At 47.6% G+C, this 23,168-nt stretch overlaps 1 protein-coding gene across 8 annotated transcripts in view; it reads left to right on the forward strand.

Annotated features, from left to right (window-relative positions):
* ST3GAL5 (ST3 beta-galactoside alpha-2,3-sialyltransferase 5) overlaps window positions 1-1,404 on the forward strand; it is a 49,634-nt gene extending 48,230 nt beyond the window's left edge. For all 8 annotated transcript variants that reach the window (XM_078056349.1, XM_036117406.2, XM_036117407.2 and 5 more), the window contains one exon: window positions 158-1,404. In XM_078056349.1, the coding sequence (XP_077912475.1) occupies window positions 158-406 (249 nt within the window). In that variant the 3' untranslated portion in view covers window positions 407-1,404. The remainder of the gene's footprint in view (window positions 1-157) is intronic.
* Window positions 1,405-23,168: the final 21,764 nt, after the last annotated feature.

Here is a 23,168-nt window from a genome sequence, read left to right on the forward strand (position 1 = left end):
AGTCTAGATTCAGACTTGAGGATTCTGTGACCCATAAAACTACGCGGTGTGTAACATCGCAGCGCCCAGGGCAAGCCTCTGACTTAGCAGAGCATGTATACCACTTAGAAAGCAGTGAATGGTGCTAAGCCTTGTTTTGTCTTTTCCTCTGCTTCAGAACGTGCCCACCATCGGTGTCATTGCTGTGGTCTTAGCCACACATCTGTGTGATGAAGTCAGCTTGGCAGGCTTTGGATATGACCTCAGTCAACCCAGAACACCTTTGCACTACTTCGACAATCTCTGCATGGCTGCCATGAACTTTCAGACCATGCATAATGTGACAACGGAGACCAGGTTCCTCCTCAAGCTGGTCAAAGAGGGCGTGGTGAAGGATCTCAGCGGAGGCATCCATTGTGAATTCTGAACACGGAGCAACCTCATCTGACAATGCAACTCCGACCGTGAAGGCTGGGTTTCACAGTCTTCTCGATGCATTGCATCCTGCAAATCCTTTGAAGTGCAGCTGGTGTTTTTAACTTTTAATTTAAAAAACGAAAAACAAGTTTCGCTCTTCCCACTTTGTCCCCCCCTATTTATTTGAGGTCAGTGTTTTTGCACAACATTTTTGTAAGATAATTTTGAGAATTGAATTGGAAAGACTTTTCAAAGAGACTTGTATGTGATGATGTTTTATTGTATTTTAAGAACGTTATTTAATTTGTAAAAACTCTGTCCATGTCTACTTAGCACAGAGAATACCAGGTAACTGAGTGGAAGGAGAATGGAGGTCACTCCTTCGATGAGAGCCCTGAATGCCAGATTCTGGTTCCTTGTCACTGTTGGGCGGGACACATGTCCGAGGCGCTTCCGGGATGACGTGCTCAGTAGCCAGAGCACGGGTACTGGGTCAGCCGTGCGGCTGCGTGCGGCCTGGGCTGGTCGGAGAAGTTCCCGGCCCCTCTCTGTGGTCTGCCTTCTGCCAGCCTTGCAGCCATCAACCAGGGCAGCCATGCTGGCTGTCCCTGGCCGGGGAGGGACACAGAAGACATTTCCTTTGTCCTCTGAATATACGAAGCCACCCTGGGCTGCAGAAGCCATTCTCTCCGCTGAAATGATGACAACTCTTGAATTTCTTGAGACTTTTTTCACTGCCCTTCCAAAGCACTTAAATGATAGTCGGAGGTGTTCCTCTGTCTGCCTGAGGTGGTTTATTAAAATGAGGACACACTCTCTGATCTCCAGAGTTGTAGAAGTACAAACCCTTTCCAAGAATAGTCACGTTTTCTGAAACATTGAAATAGAATCCTCCCAGTGTTATAAATTGCCTATTTAAAAAGAAATTTTTTTTTTAATGCCTACCTGGCAGTGTTTACCAGGCAGTGTGCTGGTCAAAAAAAAAAAGAATAAAAGCTTTTGAGGAGCTCTCATAGTCTACTTAATTTGAGCACTTAAAAACAAAAGTCTGTAATCTCCCTGGAATGTCCCTGGATGCTGCTAGGTGGAGACTTCGGTGGGGGATGCCGGCCGTGAGCCACAGAGCGGGGGCTGCCTCGTCCTGCCGGGGCCGCGCCCCAGACAGCTCGGGACTCTGGGAGAGACGTCGAGTGTCAGTGACTTCCTCCTGGAACACAGGCTTGTTCCAGCTTCTGTCTCTTAACTGCTCTAGTGTTTGTCATCAGAGGCTGGGCAGCCACTTTGCTCCCTCGCCGCCCCATCCGGTTCTCATCTGTGCTCGCCACTTCTGCCGTCCCGGTCCCCTGCAGCTCTGACTCCCAGCCCGCTCTGGTGTCTTCGGCCTCCGCCCCCGCCCAGCACACGCGGGGCAGGGAGCCTGTCACAGCGTGCGCACAGGGCCCTTGGATCTCCAGGTCACTGGGGTCAAGCTCAGAGTCGCCGGCATCAGCAAATAGTATTTCTCTGCATTGATGACTTCACATTTTCTATGGATTTTGCTTTCTCTTTTATAAAATACTGTTTAAGAGAAAATGCTTAGAAATGTTCACCAGCTAAATGACTTAGCGTTGAAACTTGAGACTCGGGAAGATGGTCCCCAGCTGTCCTGTGACTCAGGGAAGGCCAGCCCTACACCACCCACCTCCAGCCCCTTGTCCTTCAGGGGCTACTTGAAATCTGAATTTTTTTTTTTTTTTTTTAACAATTTGACCGAAGCCAGGGTTTGGAACTTCCTTAGACAACTTCCGCATGGGCTCACGTGGACTCAGGTGCTGCTGCCCTGCCAGGCCGCTGGCTGGCTCCGGGCCCGGCACCCGGCAGTGTCCAGCCCATGTCAGGCCTGGTGCCCTTACATTGCTTTTCCCAGGCCTCTCGCCTTTGAATGCCTAACAGGGAGTAAGTGCTCGAAGTGCATAAAAAGGTGTACTTTTTTCAAAAACATTTCATGGAGTCCACCAGCCGATCAGAGTTGATCAGAGACCGTCTTCAAGAACTTTGAGCACTTTGGCAGCTATTTGTTAGAAGTGGCTCCTGGGCTTTGGAGTTACTCCTCCCTTACTCGACCCCACACACACTCGCTCTTTGGGGAACAGACCTCTAGGTCCTTCTGATGTCACAGGTAGATCTCCAGTAACAGGCTTCATGTCACCCCTCCAAATGTGTAGAGCTTTGTAGGCACACGCATATGCCTCTTACGTGGCCGTGGTCCTTGCTTTTGAGGCAACTGAGGACAACTTCTACGCATTCTGTATTTTAACCTACATCTTACCGGAACTTTGGGCCACAGAAAATTTCAGTGAGTTGTAGGTTTGGGGTTTTTTTTTTTTTTCTTTCTTTCTTTCTTTTTCTCTCCTACAGATAACAAATTGTCTCCAGAAACCTGGGCCGGCCTTAGGGAAATGCTTGGGAACTGGATGAATATCTTCCGATGACGTGTGTCACGTTTTTAGGCAAAGCTGAATTGGGATCTTCTAGACAACTTCATGTATCCTAGATGTCCCCTTCCCTTCCTCATGGCTCCTTTTGTGTTGCACGGGGTTTTTCCTTTCCCAAGAGTGTATCGATAAGGCATTGACGATGCATGTTTTCACCAATTTGGAGGGTGGCATCACTTCTTGGGCCCCTTAGTTAAAATAAGTTGTCAGACCAACTTTTTGGCTCAACTGCTTGCATTGAACGGGGATGAGCTCTTGGCCATCGACGGTCAGTGTGGTTTGCGTGGCGGACAGAGGCTCAGTTGTAAAAGAAAAAAAGGTGGTCACGCCCCAGTCTCCTCAGGTTATTGAGGATTTCTAAAACCAAGGACCACTTTGTTGTAGCTGTATTCCAACCCCAGTGCTTTGGGACTCGATTATCAAAGGGACTGTTGACTTGGCCTTGTTACTGTCCCAGGAGACCCTTTTAGACCAGCGTCGTAGGAAAATTAAGAAATGGCAACTTACTCTCCTCCTTGGCAGGTTTCCGGCATCCAAGTGTGGGCTACCTTTTCATCTTTTCTTTGGGACACTTCAGTAAAGTCCACTGAGCCGGAAGAAAAGGACTAGTTCCTGTGAGTTAGCACAATTGCCCTTGGAATGCAGTGAGCTTTTAGTAAGGAACCGTGTGACACCCGGCCTTCCTTCCATTCACACACGGTAACAAAATGCTTCTCTCAAACAAAGGACCCTGTGTTTGCTGCCATGGGACCAATGCCCTCTCCCCAGGCACTGACCCTCCGTGAAGGCATGCCCAGATGACCACACACTCAGCTCTCAGACTGTAACACAAAGGACAAAGGGAAGCGGGTCCCAGTACACAGAGCACCGGAACACACATCTGTCTCTGTCCTTCCCCACTTCCCAAGGTCATAGTAGACAGCATGGATTTGTGCAGTCAAAACATGGTATTTGCATTTACCTACAACCAACACCCAATATAAGACTCAAGTAAATCGGGCAGGAGAACTAGTCATTAAGTGTACACTCACATTTTATGGACTAGAAATTAACGTCTCCCCACAAAGGAAATTGCGGTCTTGGTAGTTCAGCTTTCATTATCGAAACGATTCGATTTGACCAATTCCCAGTATTAAATTTCAACCCATTAAGCAGAGAAGAAAAGCATCATCTTTAGAGGGCTATGGTGGACCAAAAGTAAATAACATGCTAGGAAATTTGGCTCTTTTTTAAAAGCAGATCTCTCCAGTGAGCTGTGTCAATGAAACATGTAGGAAGGGAGACAAGTTTGCAAATTTCCTCTGGGGGAAGAAGTGGGCTGTCAGGTTTTGAGCTGGCGTCAGGCTGCGGACCCAAGACACCACAGGTGTAGCCGTGCCAGCCTTCTGTGGGAAATGGAGGGAAGTGAATTGTCAGAAGGTGCAGACATGAAAGACACCGAACGAATATTCACTAGATATCCCACAGAAGCAATGCTTGTAACGGATTATAAACCAGAAATTTGTAACTTCTAAAAGTAATATATTTTCACTCTCCTGTTACCTGACTTAGTTTTTTGGGGTTTTTTTTTTGTTTATTTTTTAATCTTTTTTTTTAAATTTTTTATTATGTTAATCACCAGACATCATTAGTTTTTGATGTAGTGTTCCATGATTCATTGTTTCTGTATAACACCCAGTGCTCCATGCAGAACGTGCCGTCCTTAATACCCATCACCAGGCTAACCTATCCTCCCACCCCCCTCCCCTCTAGAACCCTCAGTTTGTTCTTCAGAGTCCATCGTCTCTCATGGTTCGTCTCCCCTTCCAATTCCCCCCCTCACCTTCATTCTTCCCCTCCTGCTATCTTCTTCTTTTTTTTTTTTTTTTAACATATATTGTATTATTTGTTTCAGAGGTACAGATCTGTGATTCAACAGTCTTGCACAATTCACAGTGCTCACCATAGCACATATCCTCCCCAGTGTCCATCACCCAGCCACCCCATCCCTCCCACCCCCCACCACTCCAGCAACCCTGTTTGTTTCCTGAGATTAAGAATTCCTCATATCAGTGAGGTCCTATGATACATGTCTTTCTCTGACTGACTTATTTCGCTCAGCATAACACCCTCCAGTTCTATCCACGTCATTGCAAATGGCAAGATCTCATTCCTTTTGATGGCTGCATAATATTCCATTGTATATATATACACCACATCTTCTTTGACTTCTTGAAGAAAATCGGTTCCAAGAAAAACTGATATTTAAAACGATGAGTTCATTTAAAATGTTGGTTAGGTCCTTGGTAGGAAAGACCACACTACACTCCCAGGCAGTAGCATGAATGTGACAGGTGATAGATGACAGCATGGCAGTGAGGGCCAGTTGAGGGTGAGTAAGGACAATAATCAAATGCAAAAGTCATTTTAAATGGACTGGTAACATATCAAGATATCCTATCAGGCTGGCTCATTTGGGGTGGGAAGAAAACTGACGACCAGCCCTAAAGCAATGAGAATTCGAGAGGACCTCTGTAATTAAGGAATGAACTCTCTAGTGACAGGATTTTGTACTTTATTCCATCCGTAGCACCTATAACAAGGCCTTGCCTATTACAGAACACAGGTAACTAAAGCAGTAAATGAACACAATCACTTTTTCTATACGTCATTGTCTTAGTGACTTAAATGAATCTTAAAAGAATATGCCAGAAGCTGAACAGGCCTGTTTAGTGGCTGTATACATATCCATACATTGTGGAAAACCAACTTATTGCTGAAGCTTCCAAAATAGGTGTGTGCGTTATCTTTTCAAAGACCTGCTGTGTTGTTGGGACTTGTCGTAAGAAGTATATGGAGATCTTCATCTCCGTTTCTGACACAGAGCTCCCCAGACCTTTGGGAATTCCCAAGTGTTGAGAATGATTAAGATGTTTTCTGTTGGGGCGCCTGGGGTGGCTCAGTCGTTAAGTGTCTGCCTTCGGCTCAGGTCATGATCCCAGGGTCCTGGGATCGAGCCCTGCATCGGGCTCCCTGCTCACTGGGAAGGCTGCTTCTCCCACTCCCCCTGCTTGTGTTCCCTCTCTCACTGTCTCTCTCTCTGTGTCAAATAAATAAATAAAATCTTTTAAAAAGCAAACAAAAAAAGATGTTTTGTGTTATGTTAATGAGATCCCTTTTGGAAAGCACCTGAAGATGGGGTCACCAGAGGACCCAACCAAGTGATTTCAGTCCCACCCCCTGACCTCTGGGGAAGAGAGGGGCCGAAGGTTGGAATCATTCACCAATGGCCAATGACTTAATCAACCGTGCCTATGTAATGCCTCCACAAAACCTCAAAAGGATGGGGTTCAGATAGCTTCTCAGCTGACAAACACATGGAAATTGGGGAGAGTAGCGCACCTAAAGAGGACATGGAAGCTCCCAGCCCTGTACCCATACCCTGCCCCATGCATCTCTGCATCTCATCTGGCTCTTCCTGAGTTCTATCCTTTTATAATAAACGAGCCATCTAGTAAGTAAAATGTTTGAGTTCTGTGAGGCACTCTAACGAATTAGTCAACCTGAGGAGGGGCCCTTGGGGATCTCTGATTTATTAGCCGGTCGGTCAGAAGTACAGATAACCACCAGGGCTTGGCGATTTGCATCCTGAGTTGGAGGGGTTCACTGGAACCTCCAATTTGTAGCCAGTAAGGCAGAAGCCCTGGTAACAGTCTGAGCTTGGGACTGGTGTCACAAGTGGGGAGGGCGCTTGTAGGACTGAACTCTCAAGACCTCTGGGATCCAAGTCTATCTTCCGGTGAATGGTGTCAGACTTGAGTTGAATTCTCACACACCTGTAGGTGTCAGAGCATTGCTTGTTGGAGGTGTGGGGAACCCCCCCAACACGCATTGAATTTGGGTGCTCAGAACACAAAAGACCTGCCAAAGTGTATCAAAGTGTGGATGTGGGGGTTGGTGTTTCAGACTGTAATAGGGAAGGTCCTGTGGCAAAGGTTCTCTGTTTTGTAGTCAAAGCAGTCAGTTTATTATATGGAATTTGGAAACCAAGACGATCTACCTCTATTGTATGTATGTACATACTTGTCTGCCTTTTTTTTTTCTTTTACTATACATAATTTACACGATAAAGACTACTTTTAAAAGACATAATTACCAAAGATCTGATCATTTTGAGTTATGTGTCCTTGTCTTTTAAAATAATGGTGGACAAAAGGCCTTCTGACGGAGGCTTTGTCCTGGAGTGGTTTGCTCTACCAGTGTGATGCTTAGTATGAAGACTGAGTGAGATTCAAAACAAGCACGTACACACACACACACACACACACACACACCAAGCAAGCAAAATTAGATTCTAGTCTAAACTAAGAATGCTGTCCTAAAATGAAAGATTGAGTGGAATGTCACAGTACCGGCCTTTCCCTCCCCATCTTTTGCCTGTGGCTCATCTACGTCACTTTTCTCTACAAACTTGACCTAAATTTAAGAACACAAGTGCACTGCAAACCCTGGGGGAGAGCTGAGGAGAGGTAAGAAGGGACAGGCCCCCATCTTCTTACTAACCTCACCTACTGTCCCCACCCAGCCACCACTAGTCCCTCAGAAGACTGATAGGGAGTGAGGAAATATCCAGTACAACCCATGGCTTCACAGAGGAGCATGTCCTGTAGGGTTCATGCACACTGACTGGGTACCCTTCATCTGGAAGGGGTAGGAAGTCTCAGTTCCAGCTGTCCTGTCCAATTAGCAGGTCAAATGTCCTGATTCTTACTTTGGACAATATAATCACCATACTTATTGTTTTCTATACTTATTCCTAGAGACCTATTTTGTGTTTCTTAAAGTGTATATCCCAGGACGTTTGGAGCCACTTTTAGAAGGGGTGACTTCTGACTGCTTCCATCTCAGCCTGCAGCTACATCAAAGTCTCTCCAGAATCTTCCCTGGGCCTCTCTCCATAAAGAGCCAGTCCTGATTTTCTTCCCACTCCCTTCTCTCTGTCCATCCCCACCCCCTGCTTATGTCCTGTATTCAACAATGATTTGGCTTTCCTCCAACTAGAAAGAATCTTCCCTTTTCAGGAAGACAGCAAAAATTGAGCTGACAATCAAAGAGATTCTGGCCAGGGGCAAGGAGCAAAGTCAACCACCTTGTTTCTATTTGTCAGGTGTCATAATTTCCTGCAGGAACAAAAGACGGTCCAGTTTTTATTGTCTAATTTTGAACGCTCCTAAAATAAGATTTTAAGTATTATTTAAAATTGAAATATGAAACAGAAGAAAAGCTTATTTAGATAATTTTTTTCATTTCTTTAGCTTTTTTGAAGTCTTCACATAGTAGAGACATGACCTCCTTTCTGTCACAAACTTGTATTTAAGTAGCCACTTGGCCGTCCTGCCTATGCCTTGGAGAAATACAAAACCTCTATTAAGACCCACTGATGCAACTTTGTTACCAGAGAGCAAGGAGAGGGAAATATTTTGAAGAATTCATCCTATGAACAAATAGCCCAAAGTTGGTGTATCCACAGGAATGACATGGTGGGGTGCTTGTCCACCATCAGCTTTGTGACATTTTGTCACTGTCTGGCTCCAGGGTCCATTTGTCCCACTCTGGGAGAGCTCAGGCCAGGTCAGAACAGAGGCCATGCTGAGACCTACCTGCTCCAGATACATCCCCACATTTTCCAAAACTTGCAACTGAAATAGAATCCAGTGGTTGCTTTATTTTCAAACACACTAAAATATACCAGGTCTTAGAATATGGAAGTGAAACGAACAGTGGATGGCCCTTGTGTCAGGCGCTCAGTTCTGCAGCTCCGGCTGACCATTCTGTCCTGAACACCATTTGTTCAAACACCGTGCACCATGCCCGACAGACCCTCCGGCTGTATCTTAGTACCGAGCAGCAGTGTCCTAAAGATACCACCCTGTGCCACCAAGCCCCAGCTCCTTGCCCCCTCTGCCACCACGGCCACCTTCATGTCTATAGCCTTCCAAGAGCCACGGCTGGACCCTGATGGACAGGCTGCAAACCAAATGGACCTTGTCCTACAGCTCTGGAGTTCCGTCTAGAGGGGAAAACTTCTTAAAGAAGTAAATGATAAAGGTATGTGTTGAAGCAAAGAGCAAGGCCACCATGGACAGGATGAGGGGATGTCAGGGAAGTCAACCTGAGGCCGAAGCCGTGATGAGCAGAATGAGAGGAGGGGCGGGGAAGAGAGTTCCTGGCAGAGGGAAAGGATTTGCCAAGATGTGGAGGTGACCCAACACAACTTTATCAGACAACTTCTAGAGGCCAGACTAAGATGAACGTCAGGGTAAAAGAGCATTTTGGAGCCACCAAGTGTGTTAATGGGAGTGACTTGATCCAACTTGATCCAACCTTCAAGGATGAAGGGTGTGGTGGGTGGGGTACTGGAAAGAGAGAAAGGATGGGAAACCCAAGGGAAGTGACTTCACCATGGGCAAGACTGAAAAGTGGTGCTGGAGCTCCGGGCCTGGTGAGCCTCATGACCCAGGATTCTGCCAGCCACTTTTCTAGATCTGTTTCTGGGGTGTGACTGGAGAGAGCCTGGGATAGGAACCAGGAGGCTGGGAGGTAAGCCTACCTTTGCTACAACACCCGCATATGCCTTGGGGCAACTCACAGCCCCTCTCTGGGCTTCTCATCTGTTAAACAGGGCACTGGCAGACCCCCAGCACACATTAATTTCTCTTTAATGAAAAGAAAACTGCCAACCTGGAAAGGTGTGGCCATTAGAGTGGACCACAGCGCCGCCTAGTGTCCATGAGGTGTGTGCACAGCTCTCGGCGCTGGGCTTCCAGGCGGCCCCCAGGGACAAAGGGTGGAGCCCAGTACTCAGAAGTCTGGCCTGCTGGCTCCCCTGCCCGGTTGGCTGTCGGGGCGCTACCCCTCTTCCTGCTCTTTCTCACCACTTCTCAGGCTCCCCCACCTCCTCCCATGCTTTTGCCCTCCATCCCCTCTCTTCTCCCTTTCTCACTGATCTCTTCCTGCGAGATCATCCACTCCCATGGATCTGATGCTACCTCTTTTTATTCCATTCCCGGGTCTGCAGGGGGACCACCCTATCAAGCCTCCAGTATGTCCTCCTTCTTCAGGATGTTACCTCCTCCCTGGCTACCAGGCTAGCCTGGACCTCAGACTCGAGGGCTGAAAATGTTGTCCTAACACTGAAGCTCTTCTTCCACTGACCAGTTTACTGATAGACGGGATCTCACAGATGCCATGACTCAGTCCTGGCCAGCTGCTGGCAGGCCAGGTGGATTGTCCCTCTGCGGTGTCTCTTACACCCAACTTTGTCACTTGTTAAATGGATGGTTTGGAAGAGCGAGGTTCTGGGAGGCAACGGAGCTCCGACAGACCCTGCAGAGCCCACACTGCCTTGACACTTTCCTGATCTGCGGGTCTCTGCCTACCCACAGCCCCTGACTCCTCCGCCTGCCATCAGTAAAAAACCCAACTTGGGTTTTTTCTTTACGGTACAAATAACACATGTCCACTGGAGATCCATTTTAACATACATACAGAAAGACAAAAATTTAAAAATTAAAATCAACCACGTTCCCATCCAGAGGTACGCCCTGTTAAGAGTTTAAGATATGTTCTCCAGGGTAATTTTTTCTATGCATGTGCATACATAAATGATTATAGGTAGATTAGATTTTATAGATGGAATCATATAAGCCATACTTCTCTGTAATAATCTCCCCCACCTTTATTTTTTTTTTAAGATTTTTTTTTTTTTGAGAGAGAATGAGAGAGCGCACATGAGAGGGGGAGGGTCAGAGGGAGAAGCAGACTCCCCGCTGAGCAGGGAGCCCGATGCGGGAGGACTCGATCCCGGGACTCTAGGATCATGACCTGAGCCGAAGGCAGTCGCTTAACCAACTGAGCCACCCAGGTGCCCCTCCCCCACCTTTAATAATGTTAATTCATATAGATCTACCTCATCCTTTTTATGGCTATGTTTGAATACACCATAATTTATTAAACCACCATCTCCAGAAAGGATAATTAAGTTGTTTTAATTTTAATATTATAAATAATATATATTTGAATTCTTGTTAGGTAATTTCCTTGGGATAAGTTCCTAGTAATAGGATCACTAAGTCAAAGGGACACATGTTTTAAAAAAAATCCTGGTGTGTACTGTCAAACTGCTCTCCAAAAGAGTCACCCTAATTTATACTCCCCTCAACCATATGGGAAAGTGTCTGTTTACACATGGCCTTGATAATCCTGAGTATTTTTCTCTTTTTTGACAATATGATTAAAAAAAACAATGTGTTATTTTGAATTGAATATCTTTGACTGCTAAGGAGGCTCAATATTTCTCTGTTAATTGGCTATTTGTATTTTTTCTCAAGTAAATTGCCTGTTGCTCTTTGCACATTTTTCTGTGGGGCATGTTCATTTTTTTCTAATCATTTCACAAGAATTCTTTATATGTTTAAAAAAAGTTTGGTTCTACTTCCAAGCTGAAAGCATGGGGAGCTGCACAGAGCCCCTCCCCAGTGACACAAGCAAAGCTGCTAAAATTGTTTTTGAAAAGTTTAAGTGTCTGGAAATTATCCTAAGAACATATAGCAAATGAAGAAAGATTTTTTTCAAGAAAATCTGCTAAAACTCGGTAAAAACAGCGAGTATTTGAGCCACCACCCTCTCCCTCCTTCCCCACCCCTAACCGTCTCCACTTGATGGAAGCTCCATTTCAGGTGGTGTGGCCGAGAAGACAGGCTTCTTCTCCCCTCAGCAGCTGATTAAGAGCTATTTTATCTCACCAGTAGGGACAGGCTATCAGCACTTCTCATCCTCTTCCACTCTAAATTTAAAAAGCGAGTGTAGCCAAGAGGTCAGGGCTTCCTTTCTTCTACCCAGCCCCTAGCCATATGGTGGAGGCTGTGCCCTGGGCATGACAGGCCAAGAATACTGGGGCCCCAATCATCCTCATCCCAGCTCACTCATTCTATGATGAGGTTTCATGGTAGGCTGACAGAATGGAGGGGAGAAATTGACAATTCAATAATAATAGACTTCAAGACCCCGCTTTCAATCTTGGATAGAACAACTGGGCAGAAGATAGACAACTAGATTTCCATACGCAGAAGAATGAAGTTGGAGCCTTAGCTCACACTATACACAAAACTCACTCAAAATGGATCAATGGCCTAAATATAAGAGCTAAAACAATAAAACTTGCAGGAGAAAACATGAGGGTAAGTCTTTTTGACCTTGGATTTGGCATTGGCTTCTTAGATAAGACATCAAAAGCATGAGCAACAAAAGAAAAAAAAAGGATAAACTGGATATGATCATAAACTAACTTGTGTTTCAAAGAATGCTGTCAAGAAAGTGAGAAGACAACCCACAGGATAGGAGAACATTTTTACAAATATATATTCAATAATGGACGTATATCTAGAATATGTAAAGAATGATTACAACTTGGTCATAAAAAGACAAATAGCCCAATTTTAAAAAGGGCAAAGGATCTGAATAGACATCTCTCCAAAGAGGAAAGAGGATACACAAATGGCCAATAAACATACGAAGAGATGCTCAATAGCATTAGCCGTCAGAAAAATGCAAATCAAAACCATGATGAAATGCCTCTTCACGCCACTAGGATGACTGTAATAATAATAATAATAACAAAATTTAAAATTATTATTATTACAAAGATAATAATGAGTATTGGCAAGGATGTAGATAAATTGGAGCCCTCATACATGGCTGGTGTAAATATAAAATGGTGCAGCCGCTTTGGAAAACAGTCTGGCAGTTCCTCAAATGGTTACACAGAGAGTTATCATATGCAATTTCATTCCACATGCATACCCAAGAGAAATGAAAATATGGGTCCACACAAAACTTGCATGTGGATGTTCACAGCAGCATTATTCATATTAGCCAAGACATGGAAACAACCCAAATTCTAGCAACTAACGAATAGATGAATAACATGTGGCATATCCATACGTTGGAATATTATTTAGCCACAAAAAGGAATGAGCTATGAGGTAGTGATACAACATGGATAGATCTTGAAAACATACTAAGAGAAGCCAGTCTAAAAGGACCATATATTATATGACTCAATTTATATGAAATGGGTAGAATAGGCAAATCTATAGAGACAAAAAGTAGATTAATGGTTGCCTAGAATTGGGATGGGGGGGGATTGGGAAATGCTGGCTAAGGGTGCTAGGTTTTATGTTTTGAGTGATGAAAATGTTCTATAATTAATTGTGGTAATGAATGAATACACAACTCTGAATATACTAAACACCACTGAATTGTACACTTCAAATAGATGAATAATATGGCCTGTACCTATACCTCAATAAAGCCAGTAAGTAGTCTTATTTATATTTTCTTCATCCTTCTGAAGACACTAAAGCCAGTGGTTCAGGAGCCTGCTCAGAATCCAGGACATCCCTCAGTGGCCATTCAGGTGCTGCGGGTCGAACATCAGAGATACTCAGCTCTCTTTGCATCCATCTGTAGCCAATTTCCCAGCCTCGCACCCCACCTCACCCCAAGGATGAGTCCAGCTGTCCCTTCTGCTGCCTGAACCAGACTCCACTTTTTTTAAAGGGTTTGATGTCCTGTATTTATTTAAATTAGTAATGTCACATTTAAAATGCTACAATTTAGAAATTTTACTAATTTTTATGAACGCTGGCATAAGTAATCTGAAAGCAAGATTTTACTGCATCTCACATTAAAGAAAAATGATTGTATAAGTGTAATAAATTTACTATATTGCTTCAACAGGTTCAATGTCAAGGGTGTTAACCCCACTGCTATGGATCCTTCCAACATCATCCTTATTTAACTCCAGTCCCCAAACCTTCCGTGTGGACTCCGCTCTCCAGAGGTGAGAAGGGTCATCCAGATTGGCTTGTCTCATTGATAAAAACCCTCCAGATTCCACTTCTAAAAAGAATTCTGGAACCTCAAAGATGACATATAGCTAATCCTGCAGCTGACACAGCACGACACAGCCCCACTGCCAAGGGAAGACCTTGGGAATCTTGCTCACTCTGAGGCTGAGTGGACACTCACCTGCAAAATGTCAGTGGAGGTTGCATCGTGTCCCGTGGCCGAGGAAGGGCTCCATGCACGTGTCTGTCTGCGTGCACCTGTCTGCATGAGGCCAGAGGAAAGATTCTAATGTCTCTCCAGGACTATCCCATGAGCCAACTGCCACTTCTCTTGTCTCCTGGCTACAGAAATCTTTGTTACCCGGCCACTAAATCCAGCAGCAGACCTGGCTGGACCCTGAAGCCTGGTTCAGCTGCCTCATCAGATCCTCATAGCTACAGAATGTCCTTCACATGTCCTGGAGCATAGTCACACACACGTACACACACGCACGCACGCACACACACACACACACACACACATTGAGAATGAGAGAGAGAGAGGGAGAGAGGTTTGCCGAGGACAGACACACACAGGGAGGCTGACCTGGCCTGCCTGAATTGGGGTCACCATCAGAAGATTTGCCTTGAGTCAGTGGAACTTAGGGTCCAGGGCCCTCACTCGTGCTGGCTCTTTCCAATTTCACTGTACTTTGTATGGTTTCTATTTTTTAACATTTGTTAATGTGTGTTTTATTGCCCAGACCGTGATCTCCCTTGGGCTCTTAGTCGGCTTGGGCTGCTATAACCGAATACCATAGACTGAGTGACTTCAACAACAGAAATCTATTTTCTCACATTTCTGGAGACTGGAAGTCCAAGACCAGCAGGGTAGGTGTCTGGTGTGGGCTCTCTCCTTGGCCTCCCGAGGTCTGCCTTCTTGTTATGTGCTCTCATGACGTCTCTTCTCATAAGGACACTAATTGTATCAGATCAGGGCCTCATCATTATTATGTCATTAACCTTAATTACTTCCTTAGAGGCCCCATCTCCAAATTTAGCCACACTGGGGATTAGGGCTTCCCTATATGAATTTCAGGGAGGGGACACAAACTGTTGGTGAATGTTTGGTGTGAGCTTGAGTAGAATGTGCATTCTGCTCATGTTGGATGAAATATCCTCTAAGTGTTAAAGATCCAGACAATGGACAGTGCTGTTCAGTTCAACTATCTATTTACTGATTTTCTGCCTCCTTGATCTGTCAGTTTGTTCAGCTTTCTTTTGTGTTAGGATGGGAATGAAAACTTCCAGGCTCTTTACATGTTGGAGCTGAAACAGGGGTTCCCCAGATTTGCTTTTTTGAGCCAGAAGGAGTTAAATAGGTGGGAAAGTGTAGACAGCCCCTTCCCAGTTGCCCTTGGTAACGTATGTAGATGAAATGTCTTCATCCGTGTATGATGGAGAGGAAAAAGATTGCCCTTTGAGTATGGAAAATATAGATGGGCTAGAAATAGGGACAGAGAAGAAGGAAGAAGTTTCTGAGGGGACCCTGGGTCTGTGGCCCCAGTACCAGGGACAAGCTTGGTGTTCACACACGACCTTCTGAAAGAGGGTTTACAAACTCAGACAGATCCTGGGGCATAAGCATGAGAGGGCTCTGGGCGCCTTATTTTCAGTGTGCAGGTTGGATGCTGCGATATAGTGATTTCTAGAAAATATATATTTGGTCATTCAGATGCCAAATGCAGGGTTCAGAGAGCTTCTGGGTTGGTGAGCAGGTGGAGACTGGGACTGTTAGCTGTCCTGGAAGGGCATGGAAGCTCTGCACCCTTTGTCCATTCCTTGCCTTCTGCATCTCTTCATCTGGCTGTTGATTTCTACGCTCTATCACATCCTTTAATAAACTGGCCAATGTGTTGACCTGTGTTCTGTGAGCCACGCTAGCCCCCAAATTAAGAGAACCTGATGAGCAGTTTGGTCAGAAGCACTGGTAACAGCTGGGGCTGTGCCTGGCATCTGAAGTGGGGGGTGGAGGGCAGTCTTGTGGGACTGAGCCCTTAACCGGTGGAATCGGATGCGGTCTCCGGAGAGATGGTGTTGGAACTGAATTGTGTTCTTGGTGTCTGAGAATTGCTTCGTGTCATGTGGGAGGAACCCCCCCCCCACCCACCCAGTGTTGAAATTGGGTCAAGAAACCTAAAAGAAATGCCAACCAGTCAGAATTTCCAGGGCATTTTGGTGGTTTATAAGATCAGGCAGACGGAATAGTATTGAAACTGTGCCTACCAGCCATTAAAATCTCTACCGAGGACTGGGCTAGGCGCTTCACAAACATCCCTAATGCTCATGGTAAATCTGTCCGCAAAATATTAGACACCAAGTCCCACTAGTCACGGCCTCCTTCTCTGGGCAAGGTCAATTCCTCTTCTAATTCAGTCACCCATCCCACCTGAACTTTGTTACGTAGAAACCATATTGTAATGTGAAACACCACCAGCACTTCTTATATAAATCATTAGGGGGAAGACAAGAGGGAAAATGTCGAATGTATATGAGGAAGAAAATATGCAAGCTCCCATACTTCATGCCTGTAACTGGTCACGAGGCCTTGGCTGGTATCAGAATGTGTGTGTTGGAGGACACGAATATCTACAAATGGTACTTGGGGGTTCAAATCCGAGCATTCAGAAGTCCCTTCCCCATTTCTGGTGAGCCCCGAAGTGGCTGGGCAGGGGCGGGTGCTGACAAGACAACATTCACTGGTATAAGTTAGGGAGAGCAAGCCCGTTCTCCAGGGAGCTCAGTGCTAATCCTAGAAACCCGGGCCCCAGAGATCATCCAACACTGTGGCCTAATCATGTAGTCTCTGGAGTCAAAGAGCCAACTCACGTCCATCTTGTACTACTTCCTAAATGCGTGGCCTTGAGCAAATTCCTGCCCTCCCAGTGTCTCCCATCTGGAATGGAAGATGAAATGAGATAATCAGTGTAAAGCACTCCATAAACGTTAGCTCTTAGTATGAATAGCTGTCATTGTGAATTATTTTTTTTATGTTGGAGGGCAGTCCAGAAAGGACTACTTACAGTTATTTAGGTTTTAAATTAATGTTCCTTTCGTTAAAATAGAAATAACCTAGTTATCCTTAAGCTGTTATGTTCAGTTTATAAATCTTGTTATTCTGTTTATAAAAATGGCAAGATAAGAACAGTGACCTTCAATTTTTTTTTGATTAATGATCTATTAACTCAACTTGAAGACCCTAAGCTCCCTTTAGAGATCATCTGTAAACTTAATTAAATTCCTCTAAACACTCTGAACTGCATTTATAAATTTAATATATTACATTTCCTTTGTAAGCACTGCAGTTGCCTAACAAAGCAAACGAATGACTCTAACAAGCAAGTAATAAATTCTTATATGCCTAAGAAATAAAGTGTATTAACATAGTGAAAGAAAAGAAAGAAAAATTAAAATGTATTAACATAGTGAAACACCAGTTTTCTTTAAAATCCTATTAGTATTCACAAAAAATAAAGTCAAATTTTCGTTCCCCTTCCAACTTAAAATCAGAAGTCTATATTTATCACACATCTAAACCTGGAAGCATCAGGCTAATACGTCAGTCTTTAATATACAAGATTGTCGTAACTATTACAATATTTTAAAGAAACAACTATGCACGGGTTACTCCTAAACCTAACATGACACTTTGATTGTAAAAAGTTCATTTGCTCCCTCATCCCCATATTTATTCCTTTCAGACAGCGTTGGCTTTGCAACCCATGTTCCCTAGATGTTCATGCCCTCACCCACTTTCCCGTAACCTCTTTTTCTCACTTTTATTGGTTTTGTTGAGGAGTCCGCATGCTCCATTCCCCATGCCCAACCCCTTCCCCCCGGCTTCTCCGACTGGATTCAACCAACCTACTCGCTGTCCCAGTCATGTCCTGTTGGCTTCAGCTGCAGCATGAAGGTCACTCCAAGGACATAGCATTTTCCCATAGGCGTATGTTACTACCCAGCTGATTTTAGTGAAGCAGGCACTTGTCCTGAGATAATCATTTGTTCTTTGCTCTTGATAGATTTTCCTCTCCCCTATTCAACCTGCCTTTCCTGCTTTTATTTTCAGGATCCTGAGCAATTTAAGGGGATTGGGTGGGAGTTGGGGAGAAGAGAAAGAGGTGGTTTGGGAGAACCCCGTGGCCAGGATATCAGTCCCCCCCACCCCCATGGAGGGGACAGGACCTCAGGTGGCACGGCTGGCTGTGTAGGGCAGCAGGGGAGGGAGTGAGCACAGCCCGAGCTCCAGGGCAGCCAACCTTGGCAGGGAAGCGACAGAGCCTCCCTGAGGCTTCCACATGAAGCTTCCACAGTGGTCCTGACACACAGAATTTAAACCTCCCCACCCTCCTCCTATTTCTAGCATCATGTCAGGCTCCAGCTTCTTGCCCAGGCCTGGGGAAGAGGAGCCCCACTTCCATTTCCAAAAGCAAGGAAGAATGCATTTTTCTGTAGTCCTGGCAGAGGTGGAGTCAGATCTAATTTGATTTTAATGAAACAAATAATAAATAATTTTATTTTAATGAAATAATTATGAATAAAGAGTGGTCTTTCTAGCATGCCCAAGTTCTGTTACATTCACACAAGACGAGTCTCGCAGGAGTAGGAGAAAGAGCGCAGACGGATGGGTCTGGCTCGGCCATTCAATGGCTGTGGACTCCGGAGCTCCACTACTCCACTTCTCCAGCCCTCAGTTTCCCCATTTGTGGAATGGGAAGGAGCGTCCCACCTACCAGGCTTTCTCCCAGGCCTCCCACCTGCGGGGCTGCGGAGGCGCCGCCCACCTGGGCATTAGGTCCCCCTGGCGCTGGCCCCGAGTCGCCGGTGGCAGCCCCGCATGGCCAGCAGAGGGCACTGTCGCGCCGCGCAGACCGTGCTCCGCCGGCGGAACGGGCCGCTCAAGGAGGCCGCCTGCTCTCAGGGCTGTATGAGCAGGATGCGGCGTCCAGCATCCATGCCCCTCTCAGGGGAGCGGTGCAGACGCCCGGACCCTCGGGTCTCACCAGCCTGTAGGCAGAAGGTGACAGGCACCTCGGTTCTCCCACCGGCAGATCCTCGGCCCCTCAGCACTGTGCCCTGTTTGGAAGCCCTTGGGGTGGCTCGTGTGTGGTCACAAGCCAGTCCGCACCCACAGGGCACCACTGCAGCTCTGCCAGGCCTCTGGGGGGGTTCCCCCAGACTTGCAGCAGCACCCATACATGGACACCACCCCTAAGGGTCAAAGCTGAGAGGTACTCAGGGCAAAAACCAGCCCCTCCACTCTCTGTGGGAGGAGGGAGCACTCAGCTGTGAGTCCCGCAGGGGCCACGGGTCTCCCCAGGACCAACCCCTGCCTTCTTATGGGGGGGCCGGCTCACCGGGTCATCCCCTCCAGCTGGGCTCCCAGACCACCTGGAGGGTCCAGGTCACCCCAGTGGTGTGACTCCTACTCAAACAACCAACACTTCAGCTCCCGCCGTGTGCCAGGTCCTCTCATACCTCTCATGCCACCTAATACCAAGGAAACGAGACAGACGCTATCGCTCCCACGGGGAAACTGGGGCTCAGGAGGGATTAAAGGGCGTGCCCAAGACTTCATGGAACCACCATGCTGGGACTGAAACCCAGCCTCCAGATGCCAAAGCCATGCGATATCCACAACACTGTGGAGCCTCTTGAGTGTGGGCACTGGGGGTTCGGGCTGTTTTGGGGGAAGCAGGGCGGGAGCACTCGCAGAAGACTGGAAGACCCACCAGGCAGGTGCAGGCCAGCTTGGCTCAAGCTGGGGACAGGCTGGAGAACAGATGCCCTTTGCGGGCTGCTTGTTTGGGGGAGCCCAGCCAGAAGGAGCTCGGACCCCTGAAGCATTTGTCCTTACCTGAGGCTGAGCAGGGCTCCTGAGAGGCCCCGATGACAGGACAATTAAGGGGGAGGTAGAGGCAGGGGTGGGCAGGACCCCACAAACCCCTGTGGACAGGGGAGCCAGACGATGCTCTCACTGTCCTGGTTGTTTCTTGGTCTGGTAGCAGATGCAGAAAGATGGGGCTGATGCCCACCTTGTCCCTCACTTCCCCAAAGCAAGTGGGCTTGGGCCCTTCTTCTGCTTCCCTCACATAGGACACCAGTGTGATGTCACCCATCAGCTCAGAGTTGCCATCAGTAAAAATTCAATTTCCCCAAATGGGAGACCCTGCTTTGCCCAAGAGACTGGGCCAGACCTGCAGGGATCTTAATGAGGGATGAAAACAAGGAGTACAAACATATCCACATACCAAAGTGGCCCAAGGTCAAGGGGATGGGAGACATGAAGGTGCGCGTGTTAGGGGTGGGGGTAGTGTTGGGGCAGCTCAGAGAGGGAGTGGATTTCTCTGGAGGGGGAGGCCAGGGAGGACCGAGGGCCAGGCAGCAGACAGAGCTTTGCACTAGGAAGAGCTGAGCCTGGGCTGAGAGCTGGGAGGGGGAGCCCTGGTTCAGAACCCCGGGGGATGGCTGGGCAGTGGCAGGAGAGGTGCTTGAGAGCCCTCGGCGGGGGTTACACTGGGCGGGTGGGCTGGGGCCCAAGTGTGGGGAGCTTCGTGCCAGGCAGAGGACACCATAGGCACAGAGGGACAGCCAAGCACCTAAGACTCTGAAACAGACTGCCTGGGTTCAAATCCTGACCCCGCCAATCGCTGGCTGTGTGACCTTAGGTAGGTCATTCATTTTCTTGAGGTTCTAGTCTCTCCCCCACAAAATGTAAACTGTACGTAGCATTTAGCGTTTGCCTGGATCTTAATGGTGCTGTTACTATTACTTCACACAAATAATAACAAGGGCTACCATTTAGTGAGCACCTATGATGTGCCAGACTCGGCTGTTTCCCTATCACCGTCCTCTCTTGAGTCTTCACAGGAAACCTGAGGAAGCTTACCACTACTGCGCCCATCCTACAGATGCAGAAAGGGAGGCCCTGGCCAATCGTCCAGGAGCTGCAAAGTGCTGAGCCGCCTTCCCCCACCAGGCCTGCCTGATTCCGAAGGCCCTCTAAGCAGCACCTCTCTGCTGGGCCCGAGGGGCCAGGGGCCCGGGCCATGAGCATGTGTGGCTTAAGGATCACGGGGATTCCGCGCCCAGCTCTGTGTGCTGGCGCCTGGGGGTGGGAGACAGACGTAGTCCCGCACCCGACGGTCCGTCCTTCGGCAGCTCGCGGCCCTGCAGCCCCCTCCCCGGGCCCACGCCCTGGAGCCCTGGGTTTGGGCGACACATCCGTGATCCCGTTAAAAACAGAGCGGCGAAAGGAGCGGGGCCCTTAAACAGTCCGAATGTGTCCCCAGCGTGCCCGATGCTCCTGGAGCCACGCACGCACAGACAGAAGTTGTGCACACAGGATTTTAGTATTTCCTCTCCGGCTCCAGCCCCAATTTGAGGGCCTGTAAAAGCTTGAATGGCGTCCAGTGCGGCGTGGTTTGCCTAAGCTCAGCTCGGGCACGGAGTCAAAGCAGCCCACACAGGGACGGGGCGTCCGCGGGGGGGAGAGGGGCGCCTGGGGGGGCAGGGGGCGCCCACACCCACGGCCAGGCCACCCCGCCCGGGGCCGGCAGCGCCCACCAGCACCCCTGGGGACGGGGTGCACTAACGGGGGAACCCAGGCGTGACTGAGTGACCCTTTCTCCCCCCCTCCACACTCCCCCCAAGCCTGGAAGTGTGCGGTGGGGGGGGGAACCTCTCAAACGTCATTGGGGCGGGGGTGCTCCCCTTGCTAGCGGGCTGTTCTGAGGCCTGTAGCCAGGGTGGGAGGCTTGTCTAGTCCCAGCTTTTAAACATGCCCCCAGCACCTCTGCCCTGTCTGAATTCCCCCCGTCTCGGCTCCCTGGCTAGCTGTGTGAGTCTGCACCAGTCCCTCACCCTCTCTGGGCGTCCACTCCGTCTGTAAGAAGGCACCGGCGGGCTCGCTTGCAGACCCCCGCCAGCCCCGGCTCCAGCTCCAGCCGGCTGAGGAGCTGGTGAGCCGCCCGGGCAGCGGGCAAGAGGGCCTCTCCTCCAGCGGCTGGGACCTGCGTGGCCGGTCTGTAAGGACAGACGTGCGTCTCAGGGCCACGCAGAGGCACGGGAGGGCCCGCACACTCGGGCGCTGGCCACGGACCTTCGAGGGCGGGGTCACACTCACCCTGAGCGCAGCGGCCTCTGCGGACACAGTGCAGGTCACAGAGGGCTCCACACGTGGAGAAGTCACGGCAGCCACCGTTGCTGCTCTGTGGGTCCCAAGGCCCAAAGTTCTGGCCAAACGTGTGTGCCCTCTCAGGGTATGTCATGTCTGGGGCTAAATTGGACCTGAACAGGCTCCTCTGGTGAGTTGAACTGACACTTGACAATTTGAGTGTGTGTGGATCCCATTTTCTGGGAATGTTCATACAATGCATTCATGAATATTGACGTAAGTGTGCTTGGTTAAGGGAGGCCACCCCCCACCCCGTGGGTGGGGAGAGAGTTACATGAGAAATGTCACAGCACTATATTACTTATCTAACCCCCTCGAAAAGAACCTTAAAAACTTCCCGGCCCCAAGGGTTTCCCATAAAAAGCTGTAGACCAGTGAACGCTGTAAAACAAAGAGACAGGGAGAAAGGAATGGTAGCAGGAACGATTCAGGTGGCTCTGTCGTGCGTTCCCAACAATGACACCTCCGTCCTGGAAGCCACCATATTGGGAGCACCTTGTAGATGAACGAGTGGCTTTTAAATACATAGATGTTATGGATAATTTGGCTCCTAAAGCACATTTCTTTATGGGTGGCTGAAGAGATGTTTTTTAAGTCTTAATTTTGAAATTATTATAGATTCTCAGGAAGGTGCAAAGAAATGTGCGGGGAGGTGCCATGCACCCTTCACCCAGCCTCCCCCAGGGTGAAGGTCATGCATTACCATAGTAGGATATCAGGCCCAGGAAACCTACAGTGGTATAATCTTTAGAATGTCCTCGGATTTTCACCAGATATACATGTATTTATTTGTGTGCATGGCTCTTTGCAATTTTATCACGTGGAGCTCTGTGTAAATTGTCTTCGACACTCTCAATGGGATCTTCTGCAGAGCAAAAGTTTTTCATTTTAATGAGGTCCAGTTTATCAATGTTTCCTTTTGTGGATCATGCATAGGCCTAGATCTTATGTTTTTCAAGTTTTATAGTTTGTGTTCAAGCCCAGTTAAGACTATGATCCATTTTTGAGTTAATTTCTGTATAAGGTGTGGGGTTAAGTTGAGGTTCTTTTTTTTTTTTTTTTTTTTTGCCTATGGATATCCAGTGGCTAAAGGGATTATAAGAGCTACTTTGACCATACCCAGTTTTAGCCTTGGAAACACTACTTTTAGATGAAATAAAGGAGACCTGGAGAAATTAGGCAACTTTCCCAAAA

The sequence above is a fragment of the Halichoerus grypus genome, chromosome 10 (genome assembly GCF_964656455.1).
Source record: "Halichoerus grypus chromosome 10, mHalGry1.hap1.1, whole genome shotgun sequence".
NCBI lineage: Eukaryota > Metazoa > Chordata > Mammalia > Carnivora > Phocidae > Halichoerus > Halichoerus grypus.